The 12,501-nt window shown below is 35.1% G+C and overlaps 1 protein-coding gene across 1 annotated transcript in view; it reads left to right on the top strand.

Annotated features, from left to right (window-relative positions):
- LOC139730273 (vascular endothelial growth factor receptor 1-like) overlaps nt 1-3,161 on the top strand; it is a 106,259-nt gene extending 103,098 nt beyond the window's left edge. Inside the window, exon 23 of the mRNA XM_071641152.1 lies at nt 2,621-3,161. Within this exon, the coding sequence (XP_071497253.1) occupies nt 2,621-2,655 (35 nt within the window). The 3' untranslated portion in view covers nt 2,656-3,161. The remainder of the gene's footprint in view (nt 1-2,620) is intronic.
- Nucleotides 3,162-12,501: the final 9,340 nt, after the last annotated feature.

Here is a 12,501-nt window from a genome sequence, read left to right as displayed (position 1 = left end):
ACCCCCTCCCAGCAATCACCACATACTGTAAAACGAGGAATTTTCGCGTGCATTTTAATTTCGCGAATTTCGCGAGCGCCAAGATTCACGAAATTAAGATGCACGCGAAAGTTCTTGTCTACACTATATGCATTGAATGCCAGTGGCAGTTCGCGAAAATTTCATGCCGCAAAAAAGGCTGTCGGCTCCAATTCGCGAAAAATTCATGCCGCGAATATATCATGTTTTACAGTACCTTCAATTGTGGAAGTGCAACCAAACCAGTGCCAGAAAGTAGATTCCTATCAAATTGACCCCCCCCCCCACCACCACCACATGCACAGAAACGAAAGATAAAAACAGTACTGTTTTAAATGCTTTCATCTATAATGTGCATCTTAGAATTCTACATGTAAGTGTAAGCTGTGAAGTTAAAACTGCAGTGTTTTAAATCATGGGAGTGATTTAGTTTCGTGGCTCTTTATTACGGGAGCTCAGCTACTGCTACGAACTCTTTTACAAGTCCAGTACTTCACATCCGTATAGTGTGGAATTCAGTACTGATAGCATTACACTGTCTCTAGTACAGTATTAGCATCAGAATGTCACATGTTCATGGAAATTATGATTCTTGAACCACTGGTAGGAAATCATGAAATGACAGTGATGTCACTGTACTATCCATTCTGTGCAATATCTGTCATGGCTTTTTGCAGTTTTAAAATCTTTAAAATCTTGCCTTTGTGTTTTGTGAATCTGTGCTCATTTGCACTCTAAATGCATCAATCTTGTAGACTACCCACCAAAGCTGAGGGAGACTCTGAAAATACCTAATATTTTTTGAGTTGTAACTATGAAGAATAATCATATCCTGAATAAGGTTTAAGTTGTTTTATGCATCAATCTGCTAAAATGTATATCAGCTGAAAGAAAAAAATTGTTATGTTTGGCTTAAATATTCAGAAAGCTTCATGAATTAAGAACAGCTAAATTTTGAGTTAGGTTTATTGAATCTTGTGGATGTTTGGTGTTACTTTATGTGAACATACCAAGAGGCTTCCAATTCAAATTGCATTAGATGTCATTTTCATGCATCCATCTTTACTCGCTATTGCTTTGTCATGCAAAAAAAAAAAAAAATGATATCAACATTATCAACATAAGAGGAAAGAGAAAAATATCACATCTTCATCAACATATTAACATCATATTGGTAATTTGTCTCCCATTAAAATAAAAGAATATGTTGTCATGATATTCACATAGAATAAGCAACTCTAACAATATTTTTCTGCATCAATGAAAACAGTAATAATTTAGGATTATCGTACGTACCATGCGAGATGAAATTGTGTTCCTGTTGATGTGAAGCATATAACTTTGTCATTGGTGTCAGTTTTGTTAATTCGTAAAATGGGATTTTCAGACTACATTTTAGTGCAAATGTGCCCTAAAGAAGATGCTTCTGTTGAATATTGGTTGGAAATACACCTGTCCAATTTTAAAATCACATTTATCATGCCGCTATGAGAATAAGTCATTTTCCCTGCAACACCTACTCTTTCAAGAAAAATTGTTGTGCTGCACGCTTATTTCAATCTTGACAGCTTCTTATTCAATTGGACCAAAAAAGTTTAAAGGTAGTTTGAAAGACTTGCTAACTTTTATTTTTTTCTATTTTGTTTTGTTTTGTTCTGTTTTTTAATAGATTATATAAAAAGGTTTATAGGTATTGTATTTTAAAAATTGTGGCAGTCTGGCTTCCAATAAATTGTGATTTATTGAATATTATGTCGCTTATATCATATTGAGTTGTCATAGGGAGTGAATCTGCCGATAGTCAGACTGCTATAGCTTCAGAGAACAAGTGGGTTTCTCATATCCTCCCTATATTCTCACCAAAGAGAGCTAGATAGATGCAGACCCTGAGCCAAGACCAAGTGGGATAATGTGAGAAAAGAGTGGTGGATCTCACTGCTGGTATGACCAGAGACTCCAACCCAAAGCACCTTCTGATCTGGAGATTCTCCTGCCTGAAACCCCTAGCAAACGGGAGACTCCAAGTTGATGTGTGCGAAGCGCAAAGTTCCTAGGGTTCTAGATGCTCTCTGGTGCTATCTAAGGCTTATTTTTTTCAACATACAATAGCAAAGTAAGAAATCCTTTCCAACGGGAGACACAGAGCCAGGGCGGGAGAAATTAAATCTCAAACGGGAGAACGGGAGATTTTGCAAAAATGGGTTTTCGGCGGGAGATCTCCCGTCGAAAACGGGAGAGTTGGAGTCTCTGTATGACACAAATACTATGTGTTTTTGTGAGGATACACTACACAGATTAATTCTTGAAAATGGCAACTTTCCTCCAGCCAAAGTGGGTATACTCTCCCTACTACCTCCTAAAACGTGAAGCATGTGACCCTTGTCCTGAGATAATCATGAATTTACTTTGTTTCCTCAGAAAAAGACCCCCCAAAATATATGATTATCATCTTGTAGATTGAACCCGCAGGTGAGAGGGCTGCACCTGTAGACTGTGAACGTCAATAGCTTGGTATGAGGTAACCACAAGAAATGCTTATTCTGTATGTGAAGCTCTAAGAGAAGATTGAACCGGACATTTCCCACTTCCTTCTCCTCTGTAGGTCTCAGTACGAATTCCCAAAGCACCTGGTTATGATAATGATCACACTTCACTCCGCCATGGAACCTGCATGATGCCTCAATGTCAGCTTTCCTGCTTTCATCTTCTTCCTTTTTCTCAGGTGGACTTTAGCTCAAAATGTTCTCAGGAGTAGCAGCCAAAAAAAACAACAACAAATGTGTTGTTACTGTAATGACTTATTTCAGAATGCCCCTCGCTAGTGCATTTTCAGGTGCATGGTACTCTATGATTTGCTATTTCACATTTTATGCTTAACTTCATATTCAGTTATAACTACATTGTAGTAGATCCTTCTTGCTTTTATTTCAAGCAAGTGAAGTGTGATCATCCCTGTATTACAGTCCTGTAGGTGGTTATGTATGTTGATTCACTATAGTTTAAGGTTTGATGATGGAAAGTGTCGAGATTTATTTGTTTTGAAGGCAAGTCTCAGAAAATAGTTGATGGAGATACTGCACAATGCAAGACAGCCATGACCAAGATGCACCATTTAGCTGCCATAGCCTTGAAAACACCCTGTTTTGCACGCACCATATCAACATATCAATCAAATATGTGTCCAAGACATTAAATAGAAAATTTTCTCTTCTATCTCACACGTTGAAGTGACTTTCTGTTGTGACAGTACTACCCCCCCCCCCCCCCCCCCCCCCCAGTTGCTGGTGTCCCACATATCTCAATCAAAGAACCTTCTGTGTCTTTAAATACAAAACGATGTAGTTCTGAAGTGTTAGTACTACTGTAAAGGTCATGATGGGACTTTCAGCTCAGTAAAAATGTCTTTGAGACCACGTTTGCAGATGCTGAAAAGCTCATAAAAGGAAATAGATGTAATGTAAATGGATATTCTCAGATTTCATTGTTTGCTCCTAAACCTTAAAGTATGAGTCCGTTAGTTGTTTAAACATTTTCTACTGTCAGTGGACATTGACAAGTGAAGTTTTGTGAAGGAGTTAAATGGATGGCATTTACAAAACCTTGTTTATTGCACTGATTTTCAAGATGGAGTGACAGTGTTTACACCAAATTGTGTTGATTAATTTGGTCTTCAGTTGTGCCTTGTTTTAATTCTGTTGCCTCATGGACCCCTACCGAATCAGTTTTAGACAATTATGTTTGTTGAAGACACCATAAAAAAAATCTGTACATAGTAGATGTCAAATAGCTTATTTATCAACCCACTGTATGTCACATAGATATGTCTATGCATGCTATTTTGGGTTGTTTTATGTGTTTTAGTGTATATATATTTGAATGATTATTATCAACAGTGCAATAGTGTGACAGTGTTAATGTTTGTAGAATAAAGTTCAGAGCTGTATAAAGAGAAGAATATTTTTATACTTTATGAACACTTAAGTGTGAATATTATAGTGCATTGAACTGCAAAGAACTACATTGTCATTATTGTCATACACCTAGAGGCTGTGTACTGGTAGAAGCTGTAAAAATTTGTAGGGGATTTTTTAGGACAAAGGAGTTTTTTTTTCATATTTAAATTAATGTCTTATGTACTTCATCATCTCAAATCAGATGGATGTGGCATCATTCTCTGTTCTACATCTCAGATATAACCCACTGACTTAATCACACTTCAAGAAATATTGAATTTGTGTGTTTTCCTTTAGAAATTCAGGGTTGATTCTTTTTTTTACAGTTACATGAGTAGGGAGAAACGTAGTGGAGCACACTGTGTGTTGTCATCACAAGCCTTAATATGGATGATATTTCTGTTCTCAACATATATAGACTAAGAAAAAGAGAAGCAATATAATGTGTGTTGTTTTGTTTGGAAACATTAATTTGCATATCAAAAACACTGATAGGTTTTATTTGCATAAAAAAGGTGTAAACATCTGTACCCTTGCACACACCTATATCATGTGTGTGTGTGTGTGTGTGCAATACATGTATGTGTTCCTATGTGTACATCATTCAGTTTATTAGATGCAATTATCTAACTAAGAAGTAAACATCAACTCATGCAAATGCCCATACTTGTGTATGTAATGCTTATGCCTAACTTGTAATCATCTATATGATGTTAAGATATGATACTAGTACTTGTTGATAATGTTTTACACTGTAAGACCAATGTTGTCTGTAGGCCATTTGTACTTTTGTTAGTTTGAAATTTAGCAGAAGTTGATTGTGGTAGAACTTTGATCTGTTCCTTGCAGAGTTAGATATTTGAAATGCACAATTTATCATTTCAGTGAATTCCTTGACACATTATTGAGAATGACTCATTTAGACTTTTAATACAAGTAGGTTGCTTTTTCTCTTTCTATCATTATTGGCTCTTGAAAACCAAGCTTGATATGTAAGCAACTCAGGTGTTGTTCAGTATGACGTGATAGGGACATGGTTCGTAGAAACAGGTGTACAAGTGTATAATTATCAAGATAATGAAAGTTAATATTTGAATTCTGTTTTGCCTCTCATTGGATAGACCCATGCAGCACCTTGTAGATATGTATTTTAGAAAATTATTGAGAATAGATGTATTATTTTGAAGCAAAAAGAGTGTCACATGTTGACATTGTATAAAAGGATTTTCTAGTTAAGTGCTGTATGAGAGTTATACAAGCATGAACCTTACAGGCTGATTAGACATTGCAGTGGTACTTGTAGTTGCTAAATTAGGTAATAATTGCATAATACTGTATGTCCCCCAAAAAAATTAAAACGGGACCCTCCACAATGATAATTTTAAAAATAGTGATTCAATCCAAATACAATTTCAGGGTATGAAACTACATGTATAACTTATTACCCACATCTTACAGAAAACCCCATTCGATTTGCTTCATTGGTCAAAGAGAAATGAGGAGCTTGGTAGAGCATGTCAGGAATTCCTTCCCTCCAAGTTCTGTCCATTGTGCGCACACATTATGCAGTTTCAAGAGCATCCATGTACTAAATTTGGAAGAATCAGACCCATGACATGCTTTACAATTATCCACATTTCTCTCTGACCACTTAACCATGTAGCATTTAGACAGTTTGTGATCATGTTGGAAGTAATCACTGGGAAATCCAATTGTAATTTTTTGGGGGGACATGCTGTACATTGTAGTGCTTCTACGAAGCGATGGGGTAGCTACAGTCTGGCTAACTCTGAAAAGTGAGTCAAATTCAGTTCACATGCCAAATATCAAGTCTTGTGTGTACAAGGTATTCTAGATTTTCAAGGTTATCAAGTACATTGAATCTGTTCCATGAATATTTTGTTATTCATTTGATATGGAGCATATTTTATAGATAAAATTTGTAGTCAATGTAGGGTTCACTAGCTGCAGTTCTATGGCAACAGCCAGGAAACAAGTCTACTCTAGATGAATTGTAACTGTAGTCGCTATAGTTATTGCACTTTAGAATAGCTGTATCTTTGGAAAAAAACAGGCCTCCAAACTATGTAAAATGTTGAAAGTGGCAATCGATTGTAAAATCCTCAAGTAGTAACTGAGCTCTAATTAATGGCAATCTTATATGGATTTTCAACTCTAAGACTGAGTCCTGATTATTTTTTCTTTTCTTTTAAAAGAGAGATCAAGAAAAGACAATGTTTCATCTCATACACGTATGCTGAGGTGTTTTTTTTTTTACTGTCCTATGATATTTATATGTGTACAATTAATTCTTTAGAAGTACAGACTAGACTTTTTTTTACTGTCCTGTGATATTTCTATGTGTACAATTAATGCTTTAGAAGTACAGAATAGACTTTGCTACGGAAGAGTGAATGGTGCTAAACATGATCGCGCAACAGAATTATGTTCCAACCCAAGCTGAAGATTTGGTGCGTATCTGGGAGATGCGCTGATGTAATGCACAAATTTAAATTAATGCCGATTGTCATGACTTGCTAGTGTAGGCCTACTCATAAATCATCACACAGGTCTTTGAGGCAAACATGTTTCCATTGTGTCACGCTCAAAATCTGCAAATGCGTTTTCTACACAATGTGCAAGTTTGAAAGATACATTTCATACCTTGATTTCATACCTAGATTTCATACGTACCTAACTGATATCTAATGATTTGAGTTTATGAGTGACATACATGCAAATCTCCATGATGACTTTTACTGGACATTCCAATGCAAGAATACAGTACTCTATTTAAAGACAAGTGCTTTTAACAGGCTCTGTAGATAAGCACTATTAAGACTTAGAATTATAATTTTATGTTTTTTTATTCCCCACAGAACAGGAATACAAAACAATTCAACAAACAAACAAAAACAAAATGAAACTTCAATTAAAAAAAAAAATCAGCCATTAGGAAAGAGTTATACAATTTACCAAAATCTTTATGAGGTTTTTAAATGAATTTTATTAAAAGAGACACATCCATGACAAGACCCCTTGAGCAGATGGAACATATTCTTCTTTGTTAGATTAAAATCAATGTGATGAACAAACAAGAGATATTGCTCTCTTGAAAGAGCAGCATATACATGTAGGAAGTATATAATGATATATTACATGAAAAGGAAAACTCGGGTTTTGAACCGCAATCCTTTATTAGAGCAGATAGCTTTGGGGCATTAAAAATATTGGCATTTGGTTATTAGCTGCTTTCACAAAAGTGACAACATGATTTTAAGGGACAGTCAATTCCAATTTTACAGAGTAATTGCTTACCTATATGTGCTTCAGTCTATATATTTGAAGAAAAATTTATATTACATATACATGCAAATATGTATTACCTCTGTAAAGTAGCCTATGCCTGTGTGTACTAGTGCATTTTAAGGACTTATGATTTTGTGCAGTTTTATAAATTTTGAAATGTCTAATCACTCATCTTCTAACAGTAATCTATGTGTGACATGTACTGATTTCTTGCCTTGACTATGTATCAAATTATGAAGTGATATTTTTGTACATGTACATCGTAGGTAGACATTTGCTTTCAGTGTTAAGTTTATAAAAATGCTACTACCACATCATACAATCGGATGTCTTTGCTTGTTTTCATTTGTACTTGTTTAAATAGCCACCCGAATCTCAAAAGAGTGATTTGTATAGTTTGTGTTGTACGAGGACATGTGTTTGATACATGTGCTGATTTTATACCAAAGCTTGATGACTCATTTTTGATTGATTTCATTTCCAGAGCACTTGAGGTGAAGGTGCAAGAAGGTGCTATGCAGAGAGTGTAAAATATTGCAAATTGCAATTTTAAGAGGTGGATGTCCAACACAGGAAATATAATGGCATCAGAATCTTGAAATAAAAAAGATAGATGGATTTTTTACAGGACAGAATGAAGTGTCCTCACAAATTTTGGTAACTTGCTTTTTGAAGTCTGTTCCCAACAATCAAGTGATAACAAGATGAAAATTCTCATAGGATTTGATAGGTAAAACTGCATTATTGTCAGATTTGTGACCAAACTATTAAAGCAGGATAAGGGGCTGGTACCACTTTTCATGCAGTACACATAGAAATTGCATCTTTAGGTTGATTTTATCTTGAAGCTCACACCTGCGCCAAGCCCTGTGGGGTACAGGCGGTTGTATTTGTGGTTATTTTTGTTGTTTCACGGTTTTGATGTCGTACGTGGTCAGAGAAAGCTGGGTACTCAAAGCATTTGAAATTATGGCTTTTTCATATTTTTTTTTAATTCAGGTCTTCACACAAACCACAAAATAATTGTTGGTACATTCCATGTAAAGATGAAGAAAGGAAATACAAAGTATTTTGAGTAGTTAGCCATTATATGACAAATATATATATGGATATTATATACATGTACATATAAATCTCATTCTACATTTGGAGTTGAAGACCATCTCCCAATAAAACAAGAATGACAAAAGTATGCTGGAGTTTGACTCTGCATTTTGTATCTGGTGAATGGTAAGAAAAGTGTGTAGATTTATGAAATGTAAGAAGGTAAAATTACTTATAGTTATACTTATATTTATATATATATATATATATTGATTAGGTTGTCCATGTGTTGGCAAGAAAAGATAAGAAACAAAACTGGAACAAAGTTCATGCTTTTTGCACCAAAGGTTTATTTCTTCTCACAAATTTTCGAGACAGAACATGGATATCAAATACAAAAAATAATGATGATCAAGACAATAGTGAAAATAATATCGACAATGACAGACGCAGAGACGGCCGGAAAATAAATACACTAATGGGAGTGTATACAAATGTATATGCGTCAATCTTACATAATATAACATACATACATACAATCAATATTTACCAATTAATTTAGAACAACCCTTAATGTTCCAAATTTATTTTTATTGCTGTCACTGTGTTTAGTTGTCCGTTAGCCCACCCCCGTTTTTATCTTTCTCCTGTACCACCAGAATGTTTCGGTTCCCCACAACCGGCTGCCAATTGACTGCCGGCATGTAACCAGGCCAAATGTGAACTGTGCATCTCACATCGTACGTATTTATAGATTTTGTTCTTCCCTTCCTGTGACCTTGAATGCTGTCAAACACATTATCATACATCTATTTCTGGTTAAGAATGCTGCATATGTGCTCTATTCTTTTTTATGCCTATGTTCCGTTTATTTACACATACACTCCTTAATTACTATTATGATTTTATTAATTGCCGTAATTGGATTATGGTTGCCTGTCTTCACATATGTGAGGAGATATACAAGTGTGTTTGTGCGTACATATTCGTATCTATCTGTAGGTCCTACATGTGCAGAGCCCTTGAATGCTGTCAAACACATTATCATACATCTATTTCTGGTTAAGAATGCTACATGTGTGCTCTATTCTTCTTTTTTATGCCTATAGATGTTCCGTTTATTTACACATACACTCCTTAATTACTATGATTTTATTAATTGCCGTTATTGTTTTATGGTTGCCTGTCTTCACATATGTGAGGAGATTTACAAGTGTGTTTGTGCATACATATTCGTATCTATATGTAGGTCCTACATGTCATGTGTGCGCGCAGATGTTTAGTCATACGTATTTGTAAATGCTTACATATGTATGCTTGTTTGTGATTGTATGTATGTATGTTATATTATGTAAGATTGACGCATATATACACTCCCATTAGTGTATTTATTTTCAGCCGTCTCTGCCTCTATCATTGTCGTTATTATTTTCACTATTGTCTTGATCATCATTATTTTTTGTATATGATATCCATGTTCTGTATTTTGCCCCAAAGCTCGAAGTAAAATCAAATTGTGAGGATTCAAAAGCAACGTCTACTGCCTCTTCTTTATTCTCTTTATAATTATATATATATATATATATATATATATATATATATATATATATATATATATATATATATGTATATATAAATATATATATAAATAACCATAAGTAATCTTGCCTTCTACATATATATATATATATATATATATATATATATATATATATATAACTATAAGTAATCTTGCCTTCTACATATATATATATATACATATATCATATTCAGCGTTCTTTGAAACAGGGCTGCCAACATTCCTACATTAAATTAGGGAGATTCTAAATAGCAATCAAGAAGATCCTTGTGTGTTGTATGATGCAACTCAGGAGGCTAAAATATTTCTCAAATCAGGGAGATTTCTTTACACATTCTTTCATCCAAATATCAAAAGAGTGCTTCAATTTTTGTTTTTAAAATCTCAGCATGGACATTAAACAGACGAGAAGCATGTATACCATATATGTGTAACTACATTATACAAAACCTGCTTTGAAAAATTTGCACACACACACACACACACACACACACACACACAAACAAACACAAAGTTCAACTCCATGAGGTAACCCAGACATTTCATTTATTTTGTTGACAGATATGTTGTGTGTGCATGAGCCGCAGAAAAGTAAACAAGGCCGGGACACAAAAATCCACCATGTGAGGAAAGACAATTTAAAACTTGGTAAAAATGAATTTATTCTCACTGGAAAAGAAACACTGATCCTCTCCATATGTAGTGTTCTTGGTGGTTCACACCATGTTACTGTCGGAGAGTAAATGTTAGTGTTGTAAAGTGGTAATCTTTTCTCTTTGTAATGTCACAATTCAAGGTTTACAGGAGAGGGGACAGAGGGGACTGAGATCGGCCTAGTCACCATTGACCTCATTTGCACAAATCGTTTCTTTACTCTCAGTAATGGACTACCCGTTAACCCATTCCTTACAGGAACCTGGTATACCAGGTTCCAAAAATATAGACAAGAGTGTCTGCATTCATGGCCTAAATTCATGTTTGTGTTTTCTGCTTCCCCGTAAAATAGCTTTGATAGAAAGTTTAGAATTTCTTCTTTCAACAGCAGTTTTCTTTCTGTATGAAAACTGCGTGTATTGCAACATTATTTGCCTTTTTTCCAACATAGTGTGCGCTTATTTTGCTATGAAACTTGTGTGAAGATGTGCATAGCGATCAAGGCTGAACTCAGTAAATTTTTGCATTCGCTGACCTTATTCAGGTTCCTCTATTGTGTAGAACAAACGAGTCTGTGAGCCCATCAGCGCACCCTCTATTCATACCTTGTGCCCGACCGATACATTGCTTTGTTTGATGGCACATGTAGTTGACCGTGGAAAGGGAATGTACCGCTTGACTGCTTTCGCACAGGTGGATTACCAACCTGTCTGCCTCTCCGTGGACGGGCAAAAAAAATCTCATTTGGGGTCATTACAGGCACTCAGAGAATTGCGGGAGGAATAGGTACCATCAACGCTGAGCATAGACTTCACAGATTTATCACATCAAGCATTTATCCCATCTAACCCCCTGTGTGCTTTGGTTGCTGAGTGGTACAGAAAACCCCACAGCATTGTACACACTATCTAGGGTCCCTGGCACAGAAAGGGGGAAGTTGTGCTCTGCATTTGAAGAGTTTATTTGCAAAAGGGGTTAGCTCCACTTTTAGTACTTTCAAGAAAAATAGGTTTATTTGTGAGAATTTGTACACAAGTGAATGGTAAATCTAAATCTAATTTTGCAATAACTTCTATCCAAATGGTTGTCTACAGTTGAAATTTTCAGTGTAGCTAACTCAACTGTAATTCTGTGCAGTGATGCTAATAACTAAATTTTCATCAAAAATGGATCTAACCCCTTTTGCAAATGAGCTCTTCATTTGCAGTTCCTTGTCAAGAAGTGAGTACACAAGCATCAGTCTCTTTTTTCTTTTTTTTCTTTTTTTTTTTTGGGGGGGGGGGGGTTAATCTGAATTCATCATTCAATGCCTCTATCTATGCAAGCATAAGGTTCAAACTACTGTAAATATTTTCGCGCAAGTTATTTTTCACACTGGGCTGGGCAAGATGAATTTTGTGTATTCTTAATTCTGCGGAATCAAAACATTTAGTACTGGTACATACATGTATCACAAGCAAAAATTTTACCAGTCTTTTCAATTTTTTTGCGCCAGCTTCTGGTTGCACGAAATGGGCAAAATTATCAACACTGCAAAAATTTATACTTTTACAGTATTGCTCAATTGGAAGCAAAGTCAAAAACTAAATTAACATGTTTTACTCTCTAAAAGAACCAAAGATGCATGGTCAAATAACTCAGATCTTTCTGTGATACACTGAGAGCACCATGATACAATGGAAGCCTGTTATAAAGATTTTGGATAAAATATTATATCTGGTTATTTATTTACTTTGTATCAAAACATGCTAATGCAAACACTAGCCCTGGCCTCTATGAATTTGGAAAGAGTTGTCTTTTAGGATCAGTGATTTTTTTTCTTCTTCTTCTTCATTGAGAGATTATTGGTGAAAATAACAATAAAAAAAGCATGTGGTCTCAGACTTACAAATAACTTAGATAATACACTGAAAAAGTCAATTGCCTCAAAAATCACGGTATAGA

The sequence above is a fragment of the Diadema antillarum genome, unplaced genomic scaffold (assembly GCF_040938485.1).
Source record: "Diadema antillarum isolate AM-2024a unplaced genomic scaffold, OU_Dant_1.0 seq00000300_RagTag, whole genome shotgun sequence".
Classification (NCBI taxonomy): domain Eukaryota; kingdom Metazoa; phylum Echinodermata; class Echinoidea; order Diadematoida; family Diadematidae; genus Diadema; species Diadema antillarum.
This window is presented reverse-complemented; position numbering and strand designations above follow the sequence as displayed.